The sequence below is a fragment of the Hyaena hyaena genome, unplaced genomic scaffold, assembly GCF_003009895.1.
Source record: "Hyaena hyaena isolate Hyena2069 unplaced genomic scaffold, ASM300989v1 scaffold_156, whole genome shotgun sequence".
Lineage (NCBI taxonomy): Eukaryota > Metazoa > Chordata > Mammalia > Carnivora > Hyaenidae > Hyaena > Hyaena hyaena.
This window is the reverse complement of record NW_024080788.1, coordinates 1,393,158-1,419,659: the sequence shown is the minus strand read 5'-3', so window position 1 is coordinate 1,419,659 and position 26,502 is coordinate 1,393,158. Positions and strand designations below refer to the sequence as shown.

General features: G+C 36.9%; 2 protein-coding genes across 3 annotated transcripts in view; one reads left to right on the top strand and one right to left on the bottom strand.

Moving 5' to 3' along the window:
* The window catches only part of TTC37 (tetratricopeptide repeat domain 37), a 92,954-nt gene extending 68,038 nt beyond the window's left edge, over positions 1-24,916 (bottom strand). The window contains exons 1-10 of the mRNA XM_039239380.1: positions 24,889-24,916; positions 18,622-18,688; positions 16,437-16,584; positions 14,788-14,878; positions 12,270-12,413; positions 11,128-11,219; positions 10,610-10,685; positions 9,722-9,862; positions 6,943-7,041; positions 6,730-6,838 (exon numbers count right to left, since the gene is read on the bottom strand). Of these exons, the coding sequence (XP_039095311.1) occupies positions 6,730-6,838; positions 6,943-7,041; positions 9,722-9,862; positions 10,610-10,685; positions 11,128-11,219; positions 12,270-12,413; positions 14,788-14,877 (751 nt within the window). The 5' untranslated portion in view covers position 14,878; positions 16,437-16,584; positions 18,622-18,688; positions 24,889-24,916. The remainder of the gene's footprint in view (positions 1-6,729; positions 6,839-6,942; positions 7,042-9,721; positions 9,863-10,609; positions 10,686-11,127; positions 11,220-12,269; positions 12,414-14,787; positions 14,879-16,436; positions 16,585-18,621; positions 18,689-24,888) is intronic.
* A 211-nt stretch (positions 24,917-25,127) lies between these two features.
* Positions 25,128-26,502, top strand: part of ARSK (arylsulfatase family member K) — a 36,893-nt gene continuing 35,518 nt past the window's right edge. For both annotated transcript variants that reach the window (XM_039239359.1, XM_039239358.1), the window contains exon 1: positions 25,128-25,317. In XM_039239359.1, coding sequence (XP_039095290.1) covers positions 25,180-25,317 — 138 coding nt within the window. In that variant the 5' untranslated portion in view covers positions 25,128-25,179. The remainder of the gene's footprint in view (positions 25,318-26,502) is intronic.

Below are 26,502 nucleotides of genomic sequence, written 5' to 3'. Positions count from 1 at the left end.
ACACAGGATCCGAAGCAGGCTCTAGGCTCTGAGCTGTCAGCACAGAGCCTGATGTGAGGCTTAAACTCTTGAACCATAAAATCATGACCTGAGCCAAAGTGGGATCCTTAACCAACTGAGCCACCCAGGGGCCCCAATACTTCAAATTTCTAATTGCCAAAATATATATATACTTAAATCTCAAATGGCATTTTACATATCTTCCACCATATTGATTCCAGGAATTCAAAACTTAAATAGACCAACAAATACCAAAAATTTTAACATTTCATTAATAACTTATGCTCCTCACCTTAAATTTTGGAAGTAGAAACCACTTCACCCGCAGCAGTATGGGTAAACTGAACCTGCAGTTATACTCAAAGGTTTCAAACAAGAAACTTACTGCTACTTGCCACTAGACTAAAACACACAGCCTCCCACTTGCCAGCTCTCCTTTTCCTATTCAGCAGTCCAGTTTTGGCTATTAAATGAAGGAATCCCTAGGGGCAGTATCTCCACTAGTCTCCCTGAGCACATCTTCAGATGTGCTGCTAGAGATGTGGCAGCCAGGATGCCATATCTAGTGTTCTTCCAGTATCTGGATTAAAAGACAGTCTACTTGTCAAGACACTATACAAAAACTTAGGGACATTATTCTTCAGTTTACGAGTCCAGTAGTACATTTCTACATTCTTTCAAAAATTTTATTTTCCTATATAAGTTAATGGTTAAGCTTATGTAATAATCATCCAATGCCTATATTTATTTAAAATTTATTTTGGTAAATAATTTAGTTTAAAAAATATTATTTATTGTTATATTTCCATTTTCTCCAACCTCAATCTCAGTATTTCCATTCCCAGAAAAGCATAAAAACAATTGGAAAATGTGACTTCTACTTTGAGAATAAATTGTGCATAGTGTTCACCATGCACAGTTCGATAAATTGTTCAATCACACAGGAAAATTCTTAAAAACTAATTAAGACAAACTACAACGTGAAGCAATAAATATGGGGAACAAATTAAACTAATTTATTTGAGAAAGCAGCCTGATGCTTTAATATCTATTTAAAACACATACCCCCATGTAGGGTCACTCTTTCAGTCAGAGATGTCAAAGATAAATTCTTTGCATGTTACCATTTGGGCTATACGTTTCAAAATTTTCAAAACAAGATATACACCAATGCATAATCCATGATATTATATACTGATTTAGAAGTCCAAGTTAGTAAAAAAAAATTCATAACGGCTAAAGAATTAAAACTTCAGTACTGTTTGGTAAGATATAAAGCAAATTGGAAGAAATACTACTTTTATTAGCTTGTAAAAAAGACCTGAGTCAGCAATTCTTATGCTTCTAAACATGAATTTTCTTCTCTCAACATGCTCTCACTATTGCTTCCATAAATGTTAATTTCTAAAAACAGACATGCCTTGCTCTATATGCCCTATTCCTCTCAAGAAAACCAGTGGGTTTTTTCCCCCGTTTTCAACCAGAGGTCCTGTCTAAACTGGACATCAGAATCACCCCCAAGGACCTATTAAAACACAGAATGCTAGGCCCCACTGTCAACGTTTCTGATTTCAGTAGGCCTGATATTAGACCTGAAAGTTGGCATTTCTAATGAGTTCTCAGGTGATACTGATGTTACTGATCACAGGCCTATGGTATTTACCAACACCATATACCACCTTTATTATTAGTCATACATATACCTTCTGTTTCTACATCTGTAGCTAAACAGTAACTTATGGAGGGTAGGGACTAGCATAGTATCTTGTATACAGTAGAGATCCATTAAATATTGTAATGATCCTTTAAGAACATCATTGTGAACTGATGCTTGAAAAAGCTTAGTCTGCTAATAAATAATGGCTGAAAATTACTACGGAAAAATAAAAATCTTCATTCTTCTAGAAAAGAAAAGAAAATGGCTAATAAAATTGTACCTTAGGGGCACCTAGGTGGCTTAGTCAGTTAAGCGTCTGACTTCTGCTCAGGTCATAATTTCACAGTTCGTGAGTTAGAGCTCCACTTCAGGCTCTGTGCTGGCAGTGTGGAGCCTGCTTAGGATACTGTGTCTCCCTCTCTCTCTGCCCCTCCCCTGCTCACACTGTGTCTGTCTCTCTCTCAAAAAATGTATAAAACATTAAAACATGTTTAATAAAAACAGAAATTACATAGAAATGTAATTTGTGACAGACTACCTTGACCACATAAACTGCCCTTATTACAGAAAACACACTGTGATGGAAAAAAGAAAAGCCAATCATGCATCTTTCAAGATCATCCATACACATGGTACCTAAAAACTTACAAAGGTAAACAAAGTATGGGTAGTTAGATAAAAACAGTTTCTAAAAGGCTAAGATGAACATAAAAAACCTTTTAAAACAAGATAAACCTTCCTTAACATCTGGGGGCACAATTATAGAAATCAAGAGATTTGGGGAGACTATGTTCTAGCCCTGGGAAACATATTTTTTACATATGGCGAACAGGAATTTTCTCTAGTGTTCCCCAAAAACCATCAACAGTAGTAACAACATCATTGATCCTATGTAGAGGCGGGATATTCCAAAGCTTCAATCCTCAATCCTCTTCATACTAACTGTTGCTGAGAATACTAGCTACATAACAGGTAGAGACTAGAATCAGAGGAAATATACTTGATTTCTTTTGAAAAGAAAATCATTTATTTATCTGCTCTTTTTAACATTTAAAAGAGTCTAAGATCCCAGATTTAACAACTTGAAAACAAGACCACCAGTATTATTTTTGTCAATAAATCAAGCTAAATTTGGGGCTGATGAATGCTAAATCTCCAAGAATAAAAGGTATTCTGAAGAAGTTCGGGATAGATACTCTGTAATACCTATGAGAATTCTGTTTCCTAAAATTTACCACCCAAAAAAGGTGACTTTTAAAAATAATCAATTGCTGACATCACTAAGAAATTGATCTCTACTATAGAATTTTTCTCTTATACAAACCTAGCTTGGGGAAAAAAACACAAAATAGCATGTATTCATTTCTTTATTTTCATACGGATTTTCTAGTATTTCCAGAGCACAAAATCTTGAGCTTTTTCATGTTTGGATTTGAAGAACCAAGCTTTTTTATCCTCCCCCATTTCAGCTATAAAGCAAAGGAAAAGAAACTGAGAAGGTCATTTAGCATGAAATAACATTTTATCAGCTGTCAACTGTGAAAGCTATTCACTACCTGTGATGTGAAGCTTTATAAACTGAGTCATTTTGAAAATGAATCTTCAAGTCTCAACATGCAAAGGAGAACAAAGGGGAATGAAATATATTTGTCCCCAGTGTAAGAGAACCCAGGGCTGAAAAGTACCAAATTCTGCAGATTGTAAAGCACACTGGGGGAGGATAGGTCAGTATTGAAAGACCTTACAGATTTTCACAAGTTCTTAATGCACAGAAAGTTTCATTTAGAGGAGCAATGAAAAGAAAACAAGAAATCTTTAAGCGCAGCTTCCTACTGTCCTTCATTAACTGTTAAAGCTCTACCCCCAGAATAATTCTTTACCTCAGAATGTACCTATACCTGAACCACTCCATCCCACTAAGACCCATTAAGACCCCACAGAGAAAAAACTTGTCCTTGATGTACCATATGTGTCAATATCCACCTACCCACTCACTCCCCTTTACCAGGATATAAACCTTTCTTTCAGCTCTACAAAATACTACCTCCAAGGATGTCCACATAGACCAACACACTCTCTAATCGTTCAGCATACTCACTTGCTCTCCCTTTACTAGAATGCTTTGTTGAATACTGAATTTATGCACAAAACTCTGCAGGCTTTATTGATCTAATTTCTTCTATAATTTTGTAGTCTATTTAAAATACAGGGGTCATGCTTACTCAACAAATCTACATCATAGGCATACGTGTGCTTATTGAGAAGGCTTTCGATCAGTCCTTAAAAAGAAATTTCAAGTATCCTCTTGTGCCATTTAGCATGTGAGCAGGTCGAGAAGAAGGGAATAGTATAAACCATTAATAGCTGAATGAAAATAAAGAGAAAAGGGTGAACACCAGTCATCACTTTCCCAATAGCAATTGTAACACAGAAAAAGGAGTGGAGGAATGGGTACCAGAGGCCAACTACAAAAATCAGCCCATTTATCTTGGGAACCTATCGTGTGTCATGTTAAAATCTGTAGAAACTAGGTGAATTTTGGAACTATATTTCCTGTCAGTGGAAAAAGAAAACCCACAAAATTTCACAGGTATGCTCCTCATACTAAAAGCCTCTTACCGTACCTCCGTTAACTAGCCCTGTGTTCTTGGAACTCTTCTCCCAGGCAACACTACCAGAATCCTCCTTCTCATCTAAAAGCTTACCATCATCCCCTTTGCATCCCTCCTCCTCCTCTTCTTTAAACACGGTCAGTCAAATCCCTGGAATGCTTCTTCGAAACATCTGCTATCTCCTAACCACTTCTTCAAACTCTTTTCCCATCACTGAAATCTAAGTTCCAATTCAACAGCCTTGGTTACAAAAGATAGCCCTAAATAAAGGCCTCCTAATCATAAAATTAGCTGCTCAATTATGTCAGTGAAGATCTTTCTGAAATGTTCTTTCCTTGCCTTCTCTGTTACTTTACATCAGGTTTCACCATGTTCCTGTCAGACCTCTCTGCATCTGTTTTCTATTTTTCTCTTTCCTTTCTTCCTCCCTTTCTCTTCAGGCCAGCCAGCAACACCCAAGACACAGTTTTCAGCTTTTTGCCCTTTAGTCATCCTCTGAAGTTACATACTTCACTTCACTTTGACCTACATGCAAGTGATCTCTAAGCCTTACGTCTAGCCTTAGTACAGATCTCTCATCTGGAAGCCAGACGGACATGTTCCCTTTGAATATCCACTAACATCTCTTCCCCACAACTCAGCTTTCTTACAGACGATCATTCCATATTCAGCCAACTTTTCAAGAGAGCCAAAAGCAAAATTATTTTCTCCTTCCATTTACCGCTAACAAATCTATTTTTTTCATTCAGCTGTTACTTTCTATTGTCACTATCACATTTGCAATTCATTTATTCCCAAGATCATTTAGTCTACCCAATCTAGTCTATCTTCTTTTCAATCTATCCTGCATACTATCATATGAGGTTTATTTTATACTTCATAAGTTGGCTGACTGAAACATTTAGTATTTCTTCTCTCAGGTTAGTGAAAAGTGCTCTTGCAAGTCTGTCTCTGACTCAGTTAAAGAAAACGAGATCTGCTTACTTCTCGTCAAAAAAATACAAGACTAAAAGTAACAATTCTGAATTTTAACTCAGATACCAGTTGGGAAAAAAGTATAAGTAGGACTCAGAAGGGAAAGTTAAAGTGGGGGGAACCAAGACAGACGCCATGATATTTTTCCAACAGACATTTTCCCTCAGTTATCTCTAGCCCTAGTTTCAACAATTTTTCTTTTTCTTTTTTTTTTTTTTTTTTTAATGTTTTATTTATTTCTAGGAGAGAGAGAGAGATAGCGTGAGCAGAGGAGGGTCAGAGAGAGAGGGAGTCACAGACTGAGATAGGCTTCAGGCTCTGTCAGCACACAGCCCATTGCAGGGCTCAAACCCACAGACTGCGAGATCATGACCTAAGCGAAAGTCGGACGCTTAACCGACTAAGCCACCCAGGCGCCCCTAGTTTCAACAATTTTTCTATTATGAACCATGTGATGGTTATTCATACACAAAGCACTGCCACATGTATACTCATTTAGCAACCAAGTGAAAACAATTAGTAAAGCTCTGCAATAATTTATAATCACTACCACATTGGTACTGGTACTGTTATTTCCATTTCAGTGACTAATTTCTATGAACTTTGTTCACATCAGTTGAATACAGGCATGGACAAAAGTGATGGTCAAATTAAGTGACAAACAATCTATTTAGTATAGATACTGACAAAAAGGACAGAGACTGGTGTGAAAACCAGTTGGGTCAGCCTCCTCTAAACAGACTGAACACTGGCCCCAGGCACAAAGTGTCAATAGGACAGGTTCTGGCAACTCCCAGCAAGCTAGTTGCTGTCAGTTCTCTCTCCTCTCCCCAGGAGAGAACACAAAGAACCACAAACAGAAGGCATATGTTAAGATGCAGTCTCTGACTTGAATCTACTCTGTTTCATTAAAAAAAGGAGATCACTCACACACTCCATTACTTTATAGTATTAAAGCATGTAGAACCATGTACTGGTGACACTAAATACAATATCAACACTGAGAATGGGTAATTTTCACAAAACCAGTCATAGCCCTGTGCAATATAGTCTAACCTATTCAACCAAAATCTATCTTAAGTTATTCCTTTCACTATAGCAAATGAAACTAATTTACTATTCTGAAAAATTGTGACCTAGCTCCATACTTCTGTTCATGTCCTCTACAGTTCCTTTTACCTTCTCCAGTTTTTCTAATTTCTACGGAAAATTTAAGACTCTCCTCAATTCCCAACCTTCCCAAAGACTACAATGATCTACAATGAACCCAGTAATTCATGATTCCTCTGTATCACTATACTTTCCTACACTTATTAGCCTCTTCAGGCGAACAGAGACAACATACTGTACTTCCTTTTATGTCTAGAAATATTCAAAGAATACATTGGCACATGCTAGGCACTGAAAACTTTTTTATTGATAGCAACACCACTCTTACATGCTCATACACTTTTAGGATACACAATATAATAAAGAAGAAATTACCTGATTCAATTAAATGCAAACAAAGCACTTCTAATGGATATTGTACAGTGGGATAGATGTTTATCATTCCTTCACAGGCCTTCTTCAACCTAGCAGTCTCATGAGGAAACTAGAAAATATTAAAGTAAAATAAAGTAACAGTAAAATAGACTTGTGAACACTTTCCTAATTCGAATATAAAAATCACATCAGAGATTTTTAAAATCAACTTACTTTAGATAAACACTGAATGAAATGTCTATAAAGTACTTGGTGATCTTCACTAGGAATCTTTTCTGATAAGCCCAGTGCATTCTCAAAAGCAGTTAAAAGCTGAAACAAACAAAAAAACTATCATCTGTAGCATACTGATATGACAGATGTAATAAACAGGTGAAGATGTAAGACTGTCTTATATAAGATATAACCTCAACTAACTAATTGCAAATGTATTTTACTGTCTGGTTCTGAGAATTTCATGAAGAAAAAAGTTGTGATGTAGGTTTCAGAATACAGTCTAACCCCAACTGGCCAGCAGACTGCACTGAACTAATGAGGGATAACTATATAAATCAGCACCATAAATTTAACAAAACATTCTTATAAGTGCTTGCCATTCCCTATAAAGTAGTCAACTGGAGACATACAGTCATATAGAGCAGTGTAACTACTACTACTAAAGATCATTTTTGAAATATCTCTACTGAAATCACCAGCATGTCCTTTAGAACATTTTCAAGGGTAGGAAATCTTCAATCTTAAAAACAAAATTTATGAAGTTATGCTTTTATCAAAAGAAAACCAGAAATATATAAAATCACTTCTTATCCAGTATTACTAAATGATTTTGAAGAAAATACCAAAAGAAGCTTTCTAAATATATTTTGAGCAAGAACAGCAATACTAGAATCCAAATCAAGCATTTTAAAGAATACTATTCATTTAGTTACAAGAGTTCCACCTTTTTAAAAATGAATTTCCATGACTTCATAATGAAAACTCATAATATAGTTCACTACTTGTAATTTTCTTTGTGCAGTATGGTATAAAGACTACATAAATAAGTAAAATTTTACTGCTGTGATTAAGTTAATGATCTTGCAGAAAAGGAAGCCTAACTTATGCTGTTTAGCACAAGGGATTAAAAAAAATAGTAATGAGGGGGCGCCTGGGTGGCTCAGTCGGTTGAGCGCCTGGCTTCAGCTCAGGTCTTGATCTCGTGGTTCATGGGTTCTAGCCCCGCACTGGGCTCTGTGCTGACAGCTAGCCCAGAGCCTAGAGCCTGCTTCAGATTCTGTGTCTCCCTCTCTCTCGGACCCTCCCCTACTCACGCTGTCTCTCTCTCTCAGAAAAATAAAATAAAATAAAATAAAAATAGTAATGAAATTAATTCACCTGGAAAACAAGTGATACCTTTTTTCCAGAACACATTTAAATAAAACAAAATTATCATTAGAATTCAAGGCAAAAATAACCCTACTCCCAAAATCCTCTTATCATATTTTAACAGTTAAGAATCAATTCTTAACATGGCATGTATAATTCTCTTTCACAGGGAAATAAACTACAAATAATTAAAAAAAATTTACTTATTTTGGTATATTTAATATTCTTATAACCTATACTTATATGATGTCATAATATAAAGATATGATTTAAGAGAAGTTGTTAGGGCGCCTGGGTGGCTCAGTCGATCGAGCGTCCGGCTTCGGCTCAGGTAATGATCTCCCAGTGAGTGGGTTTGAGCCCTGAGTCAGGCTCTGTGCTGACAGCTCAGAGCCTGAAGCCAACCTCAATTCTCTGTTTCCCTCTCTCTCTGCCCCTCCCCCACTCATGCTCTGTCTCCTTCTCTCCTTCTCAAAAATAAATATTAAAAAAAAAAGAGAGAGAAGTTGGCAAATCACCTAATTTTGTCACTGCTCAATTTTCTCCACAACTAAATCTACACACAGATAAACCAACATGCAGACTAATGCAAACCTAATTTTTGTTATTTTTATCTCTAGCATTTAGGACACTGCCTGAAAAATATGGTAGGTTCTTAATAAGTACTTTTTGAATACAGGTATAAATTAATGAGTGAACAAATGAACAAACATACCAAAAAAATGAACTTTCCATCTATAATTGCTTATAATTTAAAATGTCCATTTGGGGCTCCTGGGTGGCTCAGCTGGTTAATCATCCAACTTTGGCTCAGGTCATGATCTCACGGTCTGTGCGTTCAAGCCCCGCATCAGGCTCTGTGCCTGGAGCCTAATTTGGATTCTGTGTCTCCCTCACTCTTTCTGCCCCTTCCGCACTATGTGGACTCTCTCTCTCAAAAATAAACTTTTAAAAAATTTAAAATAAATAAATAAATAATAAGTCCATTCAATTTAGCAAGTGTACACTGAGTGGTTATTATAATAAGAAATGAAGTTTACTTTTAAACTTAGAAATATAAAAAAGTAGAATGAGACATTTTCCAATTTAGTTCAAAATCAATTGATTATTTTAATCTTTTTAAAAATTATTTTCAATTACTTCACTGTGTCCTACACTGTACACTAAAAAGGAGTATTTCTAGATATAAATACCCTAAATAAATATTTTAAAATACTCTAGTTGAGTTGCTAAACCTCAAAGTAATTCAAGACTCTTATTTCACAAATATAAAGAAACATACCTTTAAGTAAGTAGTACTTTATAGAAATTACCAATGCCAACCTCATAGTTTCTTTTTCACAGTGATGAAATAGCCAATTTACTGTGGATTCTTATGAGAACAAGGAAGTAAATTATGATACCCTAAATACCAATTCTACTCTGTCCAGACTCAGTATGAGATTGCAGGCCAATAATTCTGATAGTGTCAGTAAGAACTTCTATGAATTTAAAACTGAACTCTTACAAAATAACAATTTTGACATATGGTACTTTTCTATATTACACCATTATGTTTCCATTTGCTAAATTCAATTAAATGATCAATTTTCATGACACAAACTGTAGGGAATAAATGGGTCAATACCAATTGCTGAGTCTCATTATTCTGATCCTCCGTACTCTCAGCCAGCAACTGAGTCAATCTCCTCCAGAGCTGATAAAGCTCTTGGTTGTCTGCACCTTCCTCCTGCCGTGTCTTTATCAATTTGTGCCATGTTCGGGCCACCTATGAAGAGGAAGATTTAAACAGTTATTTTTATCTTAAATATCAAAAATGCAGTGCAAAATATAAAATCTACAAATAAAAATATTTCCCATCTGCTAATATATAAAATAGCAAAAGCCCAGAACTCCATTTACTATGAATTCTACAAAAAAGAAGGTGACTAGGCATATCCACAGAGCTGTTACTGAGACACCAGAGTAGAAACAGGAAAAAGACTACACGGCCCAAACTTCCTAACTTATCACATCCACTATGGATGCTATACACATGCATCACTAAATTCTACAGGTGATGCTTCTATTTATTTACGTATCCCTGCCCAGTTTCAAGAGGGTTTGGAAATTATGAGAACTAAAATTTGAATTCTAACTTAGTTCCAAAACGCTGTAATTTGTATTCTCTCTATATATTCTTTTAATATCATAATACATAATAATTTTTTAAATTTTCCCATAAGCTAAATGACAGTTTTCTTTTTTTAATGTTTATTTATTTATTTTGAGAGAGAGAGAGAGAGAGAGAGAGAGCACATGCTCGCAAGTGGGGGAGGGGCAGAGTAACAGGGAGAGAGAATCCCAGGCAGAGCCCGATGCATGGGGCTCAATTTCACAAACCAATGAGATCATGACCTGAGCTGAAACGAGAGTCAGACTCTTAACCAATGAGCCACTCAGGTACCCTGAAAGCTTTCTTTTAATAATGGCTTTATTAAAAGAAGTCTACCACTCCAGCAAATCATTTACTAACCTCTATGTGTTTCTTTTCTTGGTAATACAGATCCACAAGTTTCTTACAGACATCGCACCACTTCTGTTTGTCAACACTTAGAATAAAGAAAAAATACGATTTTAAATCTGATTATTGAAAACAACCAAGGGCTTAAGATACTAAAATTAATAAATCCCAATAATACAGTCACGTACTATTTTAAATTAAAACATATCCTCTTTAAATTAGAACATTATCTTCTTTCATACCACAAGAAAATTTTAGAAAATGAGCTTCCCATTAAAAAATAAAAGGTTTAAGAAATAATATCTTCCATGATCTTAACTGAAAACTATATTAAAGTTCCCCAATTAATCAGTCCTCACATTAATAGTGTTTTGATTGTTTCAGTCACAATCGAGATTCTGTAACAACAGTATGAAAGAAAAAATGCTTTTTAATTCCCAGTAAACGTCTGGAGTACTTCTGTATTAGTTTTTATCAGTTTATTCCAATTAAAGCTTTAAAGACACTGCCCTTCCCCATACAGTGATTACCTTTCATAAAGATCCAGCAGCTTTTGGTAAACACCGGGTAAGTCATCCTTAGCATTTATGTGATTACATTTCTCATATAAGCTTGCTAACCCCTGAAATAGGAAATGATGAAGATTACTTTTCCAAAAACTACAATGTTGTCACACTCATTTTGCTAAATAAAGTGACAATCTACAAAGATTATAATAAAAATTACAATTTACAAATGAAATAATATGTCTGGGATTTGCCTCCAGGTAATTAGGGGTGAGGAAGAATAGATGAAAGTATAGATGAAAAAACACTGACAATGTGTGGGTTTTTAATGAAGCTAGGTGATAGCCAGAGGGGCTCATTGTACCATTCTCTTTACTTCTGAAAATACATTTGAAGTGTCTCACAACAAAAAAATACTTATGAATGACTATATAATCTTAACTCTTGAGACATTACCATATGACACTACTTTCATATGGCCAAATAAAAAAAAAAAGTCCAAGCAGTTTGTGGAGACTGTCATCTTTCCTTCAGGTAAAGATCAGATATCCTAAGTCAATTAATACATAATAAAAGCAGGCATCTAAGTGTGTTACCAGATATCCCCACTCATGTTCTTGTTCACATAAAAAGGCAAACAGGTTCATGTTCTCTCAAGCCTACTAGAAATCAGTTTCTAAGATGTGGTTGAGATAGGAAACAAACATATTAAATATGAAAAAGTTGGAGAACCCAACAAAAAACACAAAGGCCATTAAATAAGAAAAAAGAATTTCACTTGTATTCAAATGTTTACATTGCAAATTTTTATACTTTACTTTTAGAAAACATTAATATACATTTTTCCCTCAAGCATAAAGAATATTCTTAATAAGTCTTTCATATGCACACATAATAGAGTTAGAAATTGATATAATTATATTTCAGTTCTAAACCTCATATTTAGAAATAACTCATTGGATTGGATGTTAAATAATGGTAACGGCATCACTGGCATCGTATTCTTTTTTTAACTACCTTTCTGGTTTGGAAAAACAATACATTTAATATTTTTTTCTCCTGTGAGGTAAGTAAAGGTTTCAATGCTTATTTTAAAGCTGTTACCTATATTTTAAAATGCGAAAAAAATTCTTTACAATAACATAGGGAACATAATTTGTACTTACCTGCCAAGCCAGTAATTGGTCTGGCTCTAGTTCAGCAGCTTTCTTATAGGCACCCTGGGCCTGATCAGGTTGTTCTAGCTCAGCTGCAGCAACACCAATAAAAACCCAGGCATTGTAGTTATTTTTCTCTTGTTTCAACACTGTCTGGTTGAAAAAATTAAAAGAGCAGATCATTAAATTTTGGAAGCATCTGGGCAAAAAACAACTAAAAGAGTTTACTTGAGTGTCAGGAAATCTGGATCTGCTACTGAGTGGTCTTTTTTTTTTTTTTTAATATTTTTATTTATTTCTAGGAGAGAGAGAGAGACAGCATGAGCAGGGGAGGGTCAGAGAGAGAGGGAGTCACAGACTCCAAAACAGGCTCCAGGCTCCGAGCTGGCAGTCAGCACAGAGCCCGACGCGGGGCTCGAACCCACGAACCGTGAGATCATGACCTAAGCGAAAGTCGGACGCTTAACTGACTAAGCCACCCAGGCACCCCTGCTACTGAGTGGTCTTAAGAAAGCCACTTAACCTCTCTGATCTTCAGTTTCCTGAAGGAGAGGAGGAGTGGAACTGGATCAATAACTGTAAAGGGTCAAAAATATCAGACATGTTTTTTAAAAGCTGCCCAAGTAATCCTGATGCCTCCATATAATGCCTCCCCATGCTCCTTGAAAGTGCTATATAAAAAAGAGTAAGACTATTCATCTCACCCAACCATCCTGCCTGCTTCCACTCCACACTGCTACGGGTCAACTCACAGAACTGTTTTCCCTATCATTTCACCCTAACCAACTTCCACATTTTCTTTCACTATGAAAACAATGACCCCTTAGACAGAAAAGAGTTTTCATTTGAAATTGTAGGGTAGGAAAGTAGACTGACTCCAATGTGACTATAACAAATATGTTCAAAATGAATAGTGGTGATGAATGTTTAAACACCACCTGTCAACGGGAATAAAAATTATATGTAGAGCTATTGCTTTCAGAAATATCAGCTATTTGCTAAGGTAAAAGTTTAAAACCAGTAAGTTCTAGTATAAGAAAACAAAACTAGCAGCTAAAATGAAATCAGCTTTTAAGATTTTACATATTCTAGAGAAAATAAGAGTATTCACATGAGTTGAGCCAGATTATTGTGATTATATGCATCCACGTAACACTTCTAGCAATCTGTCACCTATCTATAGCACAAATTCCATTCTATCCAACAACGTTGTCTCCCAAAAACCCAACAATGAGGTAACTACCAAAGCTAATAATTATCTTTTTTTATTTGAATGTTTATTTATTTTTGAGAGAGAGAGAGAGAGATAGCGTGTGAGTGGGGAGGGACAGAGAAAGAGGGAGACATAGAATTGGAAGCAGCTTCAGGCTCCAAGCTGTCAGCACAGAGCCCGATGAGGGGCTCAAACTCACGAACTGTGAGCTCATGACCTGAGCTGAAGTCGGACGCCTAACTGACTGAGCCACCCAGGCGCCCCCCAGAGCTAACAATTCTTTAACCTCTGATATGTCCAATTAGTTGAGCCCATCCTCTTTTTTACTCTTGCCACACTTCCCAATTCTCATCCGTCCTTTCCCGGCTTAGATTCCCCTGCCCTATCATTGTCATCACTTCCTTGCAAACATCCTCAACTCCTTCTCCTCTCTTCCCCATCATCTTTCTCAACATTCATACTTGACCCACAACGTGCCCATTTCTAATCCTACGAAGCTGAACATGAAGGAAGAAACTACACAAGCGAGTTCACTGATTTTACTTCAGTAACATGAAACTTCACATGGACATTCAGTAGGGCCTGGCAATCCTTTCCAACCCTTACTAGTAAGTTAGTTTTCCCAGTAAATAGCAACTACTGCATACCTTCCTTCATCTCAACACTCCTATACAATTGCTCTTCCACTCTCGGCTTATACCTCACTAAGAGAATAGAAGACATCGGAAGGCAAAATTCCTCTCTTCCTACCCCCAAATCTACAAGTCTGACCCTATATGGATTCACACCTATCTTTCCTCCTCCTAAGATGGAAGAAGTATCAAAGACCCTCCTCTCAAACGTGGGGTCCCATCCACTCTTACCTTCCAAGGACTTCACTTATACCACTACTCTCTCTCCCTCCTGCACAGTCTATTTCTCTCCCTCTGGACAGGCACGTTCTCATCAGCAGCATACAAAGGAGCTTTAGAATCCTGAGTCTCCCATGCACAAACCAAATAGAATTACAATGTCAACATACCATTAAAGGAGAACTTTAGGATATAATAGTTCTCCATAGTATAAGCCATCAAAAGATACCACACAGATATTCAGGTTGTAAGAACATGGTTTTGATAAGTTGCAATCTTATCAAAATTAAGACAAAATTAAGAATGGTGAATTAGTTTGTCTGAGCACAACCACTCTAATGGTGCTCCTAAACAACATAGGCATTTTTGTTGTATTCAGACAATAAATGATATACCTATTACATCCATAATGCCTGTGAGTGGAAACATACTTTCATTGTGGAAGGAAAAAAAAATCAGTTACCTTACAATGTTTCAAAGCTTCTTTGTATTCTTTGTTTCTGATTGCATCCCTAGCGCTTTTTAGAGCAGTCTTTACTTCCTTGCTGGACATTCTGTCAAAATAAAAAGGCTAAGTCAACCTATAATACTACCTGTCTAATTACAACGGTTCCAACAAACTTAATTATCTGCAAAAGGCGTATGAAAAACCTTCTCCCTGGGATACTCTTTACACCTTAAGGTACACATAGCATATTCTCTTACCTCTTCAGATTTTTATTCAAATGTCATTGTTTGGTGAAACCCTGGCTAGCCAAGCTATTTAAAATTTCAATACTTCCACATCCCCAACACCCAACCACCCAATATTGCCTTAACCCCATTCCTAACATCTAGCATCTAATACACTATATATTTTACTTATTTTATTTATTATCTGTTCTCCAAACCCACCAGAATACAAGTTCCATGGAGACAGGGATTTTTGTCTGTGGTTGTGTTGTGTACTACTTTGTATTATTGCCAGAACCTAGTATCTGATAAATTGTACACATTAATAAGTATTTGTTAAAAGTGAGTTATATTTGAGTTATACTCATTGTTCATATAGTAGGATAAAACACAGATGATCTAATGTACCAGGACCCAAAATACATATCAATCTCAATCGGTTCTACATTAAGCAAGATTTAGTAGAATAAGCCCAAATCACAAAGTAAAAACACTAACACAAATTTTAGTAACAATGACATAAGAGTGTAAGAAAGTATCATTTCAACACTGATTTCTATAAAATATGAATTAACTTTCTTCATGGTAAGGGTCACTGTAGAGTTATAGCCATAGAGCAGTATGTGAGAGAAATAAACATGATGTTTACCCTTAAATGAAGGCAATGAAAATGCTAGAGGATTATGCGCTAATTTAAACCATAAAAAGACATTTCAACTGGTAGGTAAAATATTTCTTCATTTAAATTTAAGCTATATTAATTTTAGTATAAGTACTGCCAAAGCGAGCACTAAGCTATATTAATTTAATTAAAAAAACTTTTTGACATTTATTTATTTTTGAGAGACAGAGAGAGACAGAGTACGAGGAGGGGAGGGGGAGAGAGCACAGAGTGCAATGTAGGGCTCAAACTCACAAACTGTGAGATAATGACCTGAGCCCAAGTTGGCCACTTAAACAACGCAGCCACTCAGGTACCTCCTAAAATAGAACAAAATAAAAACCAAAAAAAAAACAAAAAAAGACCTAATTGTTTTGACTTAAAGAATGTTAGATTCAAAGTAATATAAAAATTAACATATCATAAAATCAATTTATCTGCAGCTAGAATCAGATTCCTTAAATACACAGGAAACTGACTTTTGCCTAATTACATTAATTATACAATTAAAGCAGTATATCTCTTATTTTATTTTATTCTTAATGTTTTATTTCTTTCTGAGAGAGAAAGACAGTGTGAGCAGGGGAGGGTCAGAGAGAGACGGAGATACAGAATCTGAAACAGGTTCCAGGCTCTGAGCTGGCTGTCAGCACAGAGCCTCACGGGGGGCTTGAACCCACGAACTGTGAGATCATGACCTGAGCCAAAGTCAGATACTTATCAGACTGAGCCACCCAGGTGCCCTTCATACGCTCTTATTTTAGAAACTGCTCTCTTACCTGAGTTTACCTTGGTATAAATTTATAGGTGCAAACTTCAGTATTTTTTTTTCTATAGCCTACAAACTTTGACTGGAACAGGCAATAAATTTCAATGCTGATTTCACATTAAATTTTCTCACACCAAAGTTATGTTGGGTAGGTAACTCTGAAGATTAAAACAGAAGAGAAATCAATGATGATGAACAACTAATCTTGACCAACAGCAAAGGATTACAAGAGATACCAAGGAGTGTCTCTCTCTCTCTCTCAAAATTAAACATTAAAAAAACATTTTTAATAAAAAAAAAACAATAAAGACAAGGTAAAATCAGCCACCACTAATCCTACATGCAGCTCCCAAGCTATATGCTGCAAATGACACTAAAGAAATAGGGGGAAAAAAGGCTCCTGTTCGAAATCAAAAGAAATACTTAAAACATGAGTCATTAGAGAATCAAACATGAAACTATGGATAATGAGTACAACTGCAATAGGAGTTCAAAGCAGGAAAAGTGTGATGTGAAGTAATTAAGGGATACTAGGAAAGACAGAATTTAAGAATGGAGGGAGGAAAGAAATTGCTCCAGTCAGAAGCAAATGCATCAGCCAAGTCAGAGAAATAGAAATAAACATGGCATATGTAGGAAACAATGTGAAAACTGGGCAGTGTAGAACAAAAGGGACTTGCTGAGAACCAGAAGAAAACGAGGTTCAGTAGATAAAGCAGAGCAATAGACTACAGAAGACCTTAAAAGTCAGACAGACAGACAAGTTTAGACTTAACTATAGCAGCCAACACAGAGCTGTTAAATGCCTCTACATAAGTTATTTAAAAAAAATTTTTTTAACATTTATTCATTTTTGAGAGACAGAGAGAGACAAAGCATGCACAGGGGAGGGGCAGAAAGAGAGGGAGACACAGAATCTGAAGCAGGCTCCAGGCTCTGAGCTGTGAGCACAGAGCCTGACCCAGGGCTCCAACCCACAAACTGTGAGATCATGACCTGAGCTGAAGTCAGATGCTTAAATGAATGAGCTACTCAGACAACCCTAACTTATTTTTAAAGGCCACAATAGACAAACTCCATTGTTCTCTTGGCAACCAATTAATGTTTAATACCCTTCTGTATCCTTATATGTCTCACCATGTAATTACAATTACTCTTGCTGCAGTGGAATCTTCTATTCTTCTCTCCCTAATCCTTCTTCACTTGATCTAGCATTTAGCACAGTATGCTAGCACTGAGGCCCTCTCTTTTCCCGTAACATTTATACAGGTAGAGATGTGCAGATATAGACAATGTAGATATACAGACATACAACAGCTTTAGCATATTAACTAATTTTTGAAAAGACAAAATAATCTTTCCCTTTCTAGGCCTACAAACTTCTTCCTACTTTTGGGAGCTGGAATGGAGAAGAGAGAGGCTCATCCATTCATTTTCTAAACAAAGCTTTCCTAACTACTAACCTTCTAAAGGTATCAGCAAACCCACTTTCAGAGGGTAAAATCCCACTAACAAAAATATTTCCATGTAACCTGTATTTGAGACACTTCCCTCTATTTCAAGCATTTCCAACACGTCAAAGTAAAATCTAGCTCTCTTACAAGTGTCTTTAATAGTCTTCCACAGCCTCACCCACTTTCTCCTGACAATCTCTTCTGTTTTTTTCTTCTCAATCTCATGTCATTCTTTCTCAATAAGAGCATTCATTTTGCACGTTCACTCAGTGAAAGGTTTTCTTGTACCAAACCAAAAGGATTTTTATTCAACACATCAAGCATAAAAAGTAGCAATAACTGCATTAAAAAGGTTAGAAAGTGACAAACGTGCCAAAATGCTAAATCTCAAAACTAACAGATGTAGGTGGATGAACTGCTATGTCCTACACACCCCAGCTAAAGCTATGGAACCTTCAACTACATTCTGCTGTACAGATACAAAGACTCCACAAAGCAAAAATGACAACAAAACAGTGAATAACAATAACAATAATGACAAGAGAAAATAATTACAGAAAAGCAAAATTTGATACTTTTAAATCAAGTAACAAAAGTCTGAAGGTGTTTTGTGATGACCTATAGTCTGGCATAACAACCTATATCATCACACCCTTCCTCTGAAAGCAATTGGTAAAAACAATCATTAAGTAAAAATACACTCCAATTACCTATTACATATTTAGCATTCTGGACACTTACCTTTTACCTATTATCTGCTACCTTCTTTTTGACTTGAATTTCAGATTGTTCCTTAACCATTATCCATCTAAATTAAGTAAAACATGAAATAATTAGACACATAAAAAGGATGATAAACAACCCAAAACTCTGTGAATTTTTTAAGACATCATGTTCAGGTTTAATTTTCAGAATTCATAACTTAAAACACAAGAAATAGTTAGGTATATTTTTTCATCTTTTCTTCTTTCCCCAAATTTCTGAATTGGCCTGTGTTCCCACAGGGTCTGGTGATAAAACAACATCCATAAGCAATCAGAAAAATTATCAAAAAACATTCCAGAAACTCAAAATACATTAACCTCAGTATAAAAAATTGAGCCAAAAAAAGAGTATCAACTATTTCTATGCTACTTTATTTTGAATCCAGGATAATTAACAGCACTTATTTAATCCCTATGTGGAGCGTAACTACACTAAAGTGACTCTGTTTTATGTGTGTAAAGAATGATAAATATGTTAAGAATGCCTGGGTGGCTCAATCAGCTAAGCGTTCAACCTTGGCTCAGGTCATGATTTTGAGGTTCATGGGTTCGAGCCCTGTGTCGGGCTCTGTGCTGACAGCCAGCTCAGAGCCTAGAGCCTGCTTTTGGATTCTGTGTCTCCCTCTCTACCTGCCCCTCCTCTGCTCGCGCCCGTGCTCCCTCTCTCTCTCTCTCTCTTTCAAAAATAAATAAACACTTAAAAATTTTTAAAAATTAAAAAAAACAACTTACAAATATGTAAAATGTTGCCCACATCATGTAGCTAGATTAATTTATAATCTAATGAAAATAGAGAAAAAGTTTTTAAATGTCAAAAATCCCATCTAAATAACCATTTGAAAGATTCACACAAATTCTACATGATATAATTCTAAGTACCTTTTGATGGGCTCTCTGGGATAAATTCTGTCAAAATTAACCTAGAATGTTTCAGGGAGAGAATGGAAGTGACTTCAAAGAAATGAAAAAAAAAAAGCCATGCTACTTTAAACAAGGAAATAAACAAATTTTAAGAGAAGCAGGTGGGGGTGAACAAAAAAGAGAAAGGGAGTTTACTGGCAGTATACTAAAATAGAATGGTTAGTTCTACAGAAAACAGTCTTACTATTAAGAAAATAAGTATTGGAGCCTCCTCTTTCCGCCATCTTTCCATGCTGTCATAATGGTGCTCATGAATGTCCTGGCAGGGCTCTCAAGAGCATAACAATGCTAAAAGAGAGGCAAATGCCAGGTTCTTACTAGGCCATGCTCCAAAGTCATCGTCTGGCTTCTAACTCTGATGATGAAGCACAATCACATAGGCAACTTTGAAATGACTGATGATCACAGAGCTGAGAAAACTGTTGTGAACCTCACCGGCAGGTTAAGCAAGTGTGTAGTGATCAGTTCCAGGTGTGATGTACAACTCAGAGATCTAGAAAAATGGCAGACGTCACTGGACTGATAACCTCAGGTGGCATCACGGACCAGGTAGAAGCAAGAGGAAAACACATAGGAGGGTAAATCCTAAGATTCTTTTTTAGGGATGTAATACAAGCATGCAAATAAAATGCAAAATGCCCCAATGTAAAAAAAAAAAAAAAAAAAAAAGTATTGTGATCTAAATAATGTTTAAGAAAGTAAAATAAAAGTTAAAACAAGAAAACAAGAGGGGTAGGGAGGGAAGGTAAAAGTAAATACCTAACTCTCCATTACACTAACTTCTCTGAGCCCCAAACCAACCTGACTGTAGCTTATCACTCAGTCACTTCAACACTGTTCTTACAAAATACCCTAGATTTTGTCAGCCCCTTCATGCTACCATACCCATTCACAAAACCATAACTAAATTGGAAATATCTGGACTCCAGTACAACCCGACCTCGGACACCTTACTTTACTACTCCAAGCCTATTTTCTTATTGGTAAAGTGAGGATTACATCACTTATTTCATATGTATGTAAATGCAGTACCTGAATATATTACACAGCTGACCCTCAAATAACACAGGTTTGAGGTCCACTTAGAAATGGATCTTTTCTCTTCCTTATGATTTCTTAATAACCTTTTCTTTTCTCTAGATTACTTTATTATAAGGATACAGTATTTTATGTATATAACGTACAAAATCATGTGTTTACTATTGATAAGGCTTCTAGTCCACAGGAGGCTATTAGTAATTGGGCTTTTGAGGAATAAAAGTTACACATGGAATTCCGACCGCTTGGTGGGGGTCAGCACCCCTAATTCCTACATTGTTCAAGGGTCAGCTGCAGATTAGTTCTAGTCTCCTTATCTACTGCCACCCTCTCAATCAACTTTACTACTTTTTTTCTATTCCTAATGATTACTACAAACTTTCTCTACACATTTGAAACCTCTAATGTGTATCAAGAAGTAACCTTCTTACCAATGTTCCTCAAAAGATGCTATCAACAAATACAAGTATCTTCTTTGAATCACATGAATACCAGTCCAGGGTAAAGAGACCACTCTATCCTCTGAACCACTGAAACATTTATTAGTTGAGCTATTCGATCCAAACTTAACCAATGTTTTTTTGTTTGTTTGACTTTTTTTTTTTTTTAACTATGTTATATTGATGTGTCCTGTCTCCCAGGTCAACAAATCCCCAAACAAAAGTATTACATCTTTGGAGTTCCTTACATATCCAACACCTATTGAGTAATATGTACTCAATAAATGGTAGATTATCCAGCTCCCAAAGCCTACTCTAAACATTTAGTTTTCCCACTGCCAAAAGGCAGTAATTCTCAATTAGCTAAAATGAGAAAGGAAGCATCTCTTTTCTGGTATCAGCTCACATTACTTTTTTCACTATCCCCCAATACTTTCTGCTTGGACATCTTTGCTTCTCTCATTTAGCCTGTTCACACTTGCTTCTATCTACTCAAATGGTACATGTAATCAAGGCCAAATTCAAGTGTGAAGCATAAAAGCTTCTTAGATGAATCTCACTAGTCTGAACTTCTAACACATTTATTTTTATTTTTTTAAGTTTATTTATTTTGAGAGAGAATGGGCAAGAGTGGGGAAGAGCAGAGAGAGAGAGGGAGGTAGAGAATCCCAAGCAGGCTCAGCACTGTCAGCACAAAGCCTGAGCTGGGGTTAGATCTCACAAATCATGACGTAACAACCTGAGCCAAAATCAAGAGTCAAACACTTAACCAACTGAGTCAACCAGGTGCCCCTGAACTTCTAACACTTTTAATCTATGCCAACATTTCAAAAAAGTATTGCAAGGAATATTCATATGCTAAAAGGTATTAATAGACCATCTACTAATTTTGTTAATACTACACATTATATATCTCACTCTTTTAAAGTCATTCTAAATGTATATTAGCACTCTAAAGGCTCTGAGAAGTCCTAAAGACCCAAATATATTTTAACCTAGCATTTCTAAAACTTACATTACAATGGAACATTTACTTTAATGAAAAGCAATTAATTTTGAAGCACATGAGCATTCTCCAAAGCATAATTTGGGATACTCTGGGTATTGTTTTTGTATGTTTGGCAATTAACTATATTTTTTATACCTTTTATACTGTTATTAAATTTAAAATAATGTGCTTGTTTCCCACAACTGGAAGTTCCTTAGAAGCAAAGACTTTTTCTATTACTCTCTTTTGTTTCCTACAGTGTCTAGTATGTTGTAGATAATCAACAAATAATCACAGAATCACCAACGGTGAAGACAATACTGGATTTATTCCACATACTCACTAACTTCACACTTAGCCTCCTTTTCCTAAGGCGGAATATAGTGCTGCAGGTATACTGGACATTAAAAGAACTACAGAGAATCATAATCTATACCAAGATCTTTCAATTGAAGATCTTTCTGAACTGCAGTTAAGTATTTCACAGAAGCAAGCAATCTCTAACATACAGTCTCATGATTTAAACGTACATGTAATGGAGCACCTACCCTCACTGCAAAAAGTATACAGGCACGTGTACACATAAAGACGGGCAGAAACACCCCTCAAAAGTACCTTTTCGGACAGTTACTGATCTGTAAAAATGCTTTATGTCCACAAGAATGAGCAAAATGATGAAGAAACGTTGCAATTATACAACTAGCTGAAGGAAATGGGGAAGGCCTTAGCAAAAAAAAAAAAAAAAAAAAATTGGTGAAGAAGCAAGAAGCATTGTTGAAAAGGTTATTACTCAGGTAAAAACGAAGAGAAACAGAGCAACAAATGATTAAAAGTAGAGGGAGACTGACTTCAGCTCAAAATGAGAACTTTTAATAATTAAACATGACAAATATGGAATGGGCTGCTCCAACAAAGTGTATTTCCATCACTAGAGATAAAAAAGCACAGACTGGACAATTCACTTGGCAGGAATGTTGCAAGACAAATTTAATGTCAGATGGGAAGTAGACCTAGAAGCCTCTTAGATTCTTCCAGCACTATGTCTCTGGGGCCCTAAAATATCCACCTTGATTCAACTCACTGCAGCACCTGCTCCCATGGGCACTGCCAAGGGGAGAGAGAAAAAAAAAGAGATTTGTTCCTGTCATTCTGAGCAGGACTTCAGAATATATGTCCTCTGAAAACAAGGCCAGAGAGAGTAAATACTGTTCACAGAAATAGTACCACACCACAAATAAATATGTTTTATAAAAATCTAGGGGTGCCTGGGTGGATCAGTCGGTTAAGCAGCCGACTTCAGCTCAGGTCATGATCTCACGGTTAGTGCGTGCAAGCCCTACGTCGGACTCTGTGCTGACAGCTCAGAGCCTGGAGTGTGCTTCAGATTCTGTCTCCCTCTCTCTCTGGCCCTCCCCCCACTCATGCTCTGTCTCTCTCTGTCTCAAATAAACATTTAAAAAATAAAATAAAAAAAAATAAAAATCTAAAGGTCAACAATGTTTCTATGATAGAATGCATTCCACATTCAAAATTAACTGGAAACAAATTTTTGAAACACATCCTGATCATGAAGTAGCTGACCTACATTACCTCCCACACTTTAAGACTACAGTTTCACACATGTTACTTTTGTTTCCCTACAGTGTAAGTTACTGTGGACAGAAACTATTGTTTGTATTCTCACACTGAGCTTAGGAATGCTTCTTAAGAATTTGTCTATACGAGGGGCGCCTGGGTGGCTCAGTCGGTTAAGTGTCTAACTTCGGCTCAGGTCATGATCTTGCGGTTCGTCGGTTCGAGCCCCGCGTCGGGCTCTGTGCTGACAGCTAGCTCAGAGCCTGGAGCCTGCTTCTGATTCTGTGTCTCCCTCTCTCTCTGCCCCTTCCCTGCTCTCTCTCTCTCTCAGAAATAAATAAAACATTAAAAAAAATTTTTTTTTAAAGAATTTGTCTATACGAAAAATAGAGTTTAGGCTCAAGAAAATGTCTTGAAATTTTATAACTAGGAACAGAGAATTGAAGTGAGTTAGGACACAGACTACTAAAGTTCAAATCCGCTCAGACTGGCTCCCTGTGTAATCTTGGGTAAATCATTTTCTGTCCAAGCCTCCGTTTTCCCATCTGCAAAATGGTGAAGGAGGATTACAGAATATAGTAAACTGAGTTGATTCTATGTTAAGAACTGTAACTCCTCCTTTTCCTGTCTCCTATTAACACGACTAACGTGATGAACAAACAATATAACTGAAACCATGATAATGAAATAAAAATTTGGCTCTGGGGCCGAAATCGGCTTCTTCCAGAATTCTCCAAAGTATTTCAACAGTCAAGAGAGACCAGTGATTTTCTGCAGAACAATGGTATTCTGAACCCAAGTAAATCAATGGAACTAGTCACACAGCTCAATATTTCTTCCCGTGAGACCCTGTTCCCCCCCCTCTCCTTTGCACTCTGAAAACAAGATGCACCTAAGCTTTTCCCCGTCCAGAACATGAAACTTAACTCACTAGGCCCCGCTCCCCACTCCACGTCACACGACAAATCCTACTGCACTGACAATAAGATGTGTCAGGCTAGAAATTTCCTTGGGAGAATGTATTCGAGAGCCCCATGAATCCACATTGTGCCTGAGGCGGTAAAGTCAGAAGCCCCACAAAGAACCGCCCCATCTAACTTAAGTGACAGACGCGCTGCCACCTCATCATCGCTTAGTTCACGGTCTTGGCTAATACTCAGTCATGCTTGCGCGACACAAAATGAGCAGCCCTGGCCCCTGACCCTTTCTCTCTCTAGTAATCGTTTCAATCCCGTATTGCCTCCGACTCCTGCAAAAGCTACAGCGAGCGACCCAAACCCACCTGGGACAGATGCTTCTCCAAACGCCAAGGGGGGAGTCCGGGCGCATGCGCATTCCCCACGCATCGTTCACGTGACTGCAAGTGGCTGAGTTTTAGCTCGCTCGGTATTTGCTTAAAAGGTCTTAATGTGAGTTAAGGAATGCCCGCTTTGCGCATGTGTCCGTGCCCAGCCTGCTGGGAATTGTAGTTCGGCTGGTACAACGCTAGAGGAGATCTGTGAATTGTGCGATCTCCGCCCACCTATTTCCATAGGCGTTCCTATAGGGTGGCGGCCCTGAACTGCTCTCCGCAATGCTGCTGCTGTGGGTGGCGGTGGTCGCAGCCACAGCGCTGGCAGCACCAGGCCCCAGGGCCGGAGGGCACAGGCGAGGAGCTGCTGGGGCTTGGCCCGTTACACCCAACGTGGTGCTAGTCGTGAGCGACTCCTTCGTAAGTACGCAGAGGCCAGGGAGGGGGAGTCTCGCTCCAGACTAGCGAACGTCCTACATCGTTTCCTGTGATCCAGGCTTTAAGGAGCAGAATCTGGGAGACTGTTTCAAACATATTTTCCCCGATGTCGAGTAAGAAATACATTTTATTTAGAGGCCCCATGTATACACGTACGCCATATACGTATAAAATATTACTCTAGTAAACAAAATGTACTCTGATAGTATCTTTGCCAAATATTTTTTAATGCTGGCCTCTAAATCAGGATTATCTGGTAATCCTGTTAGTGCTGATTTAAATGCGATAGTTGATGTAATTTGAGGCACTTCCCCTTTTTCTAAAGAAATCGTGTGCGTGTGTTATTGCTGTTGTTTAATCCCAGACTTCAACCATTTTTGGAACTTCCCCAAGCTATCCAAAAGAATATTGCTGTCAGCATTCCCTGAAACTTTTAGTATTACTCATGATTTAAAAACAGGGACATGATTTTGGGCAAGGCAACTACCTTTAGCAGAGGCAATCTTTCATTCCTAAAGGGAATTTGGGCGGTGTATCACAACATCTAGAAACTTCCAAAGATGACAAATATTTTAGGGGTTTTTTCCCCACTAGAGTATGAATACATAGATTTTTATATATTTGTGTTTAAATCCTTTGCATTCATTATACTTACTAATGTTCAGACTGCCCTATATTTGGTTTGTGAAAGAGATTTCAGTTTGTTTCTGAGTCCTTTTGATCCATTCATAATAATCTTCAGCAGCTGGCTTTGATAGACTTCCACATCCATCTTGTGTATTTCCTGTCCTATCTTGTGTGTAATCTAGGTGTTCCAGTTTTTCATTGTTTTTAGACCTTTCCAATGGACAGATCTAGAAAGTATATGTACTTAAAAAAGAAAAATAAATCATGAGATCATACAGATGGTTTCAATTCAAATTTTACATTACAAGTTTTGTTAATTACTTGATTTTTGCACTTGTATCTGTTTTATACCAAATATTTTGCTTCCTAACTACATTAATGTAATTGTTTAGTTTCTTTATTAAATATATGTATATGTCATATACACTTATACATATTTTATACATATTTTGATAAAATGGCTCCAATCACCCTTGCTCTAGTTCACTAGGAGGGGAAAGGTTTAATGCCAGGAGAGACAAGCCAAAAGACCAGACAGGT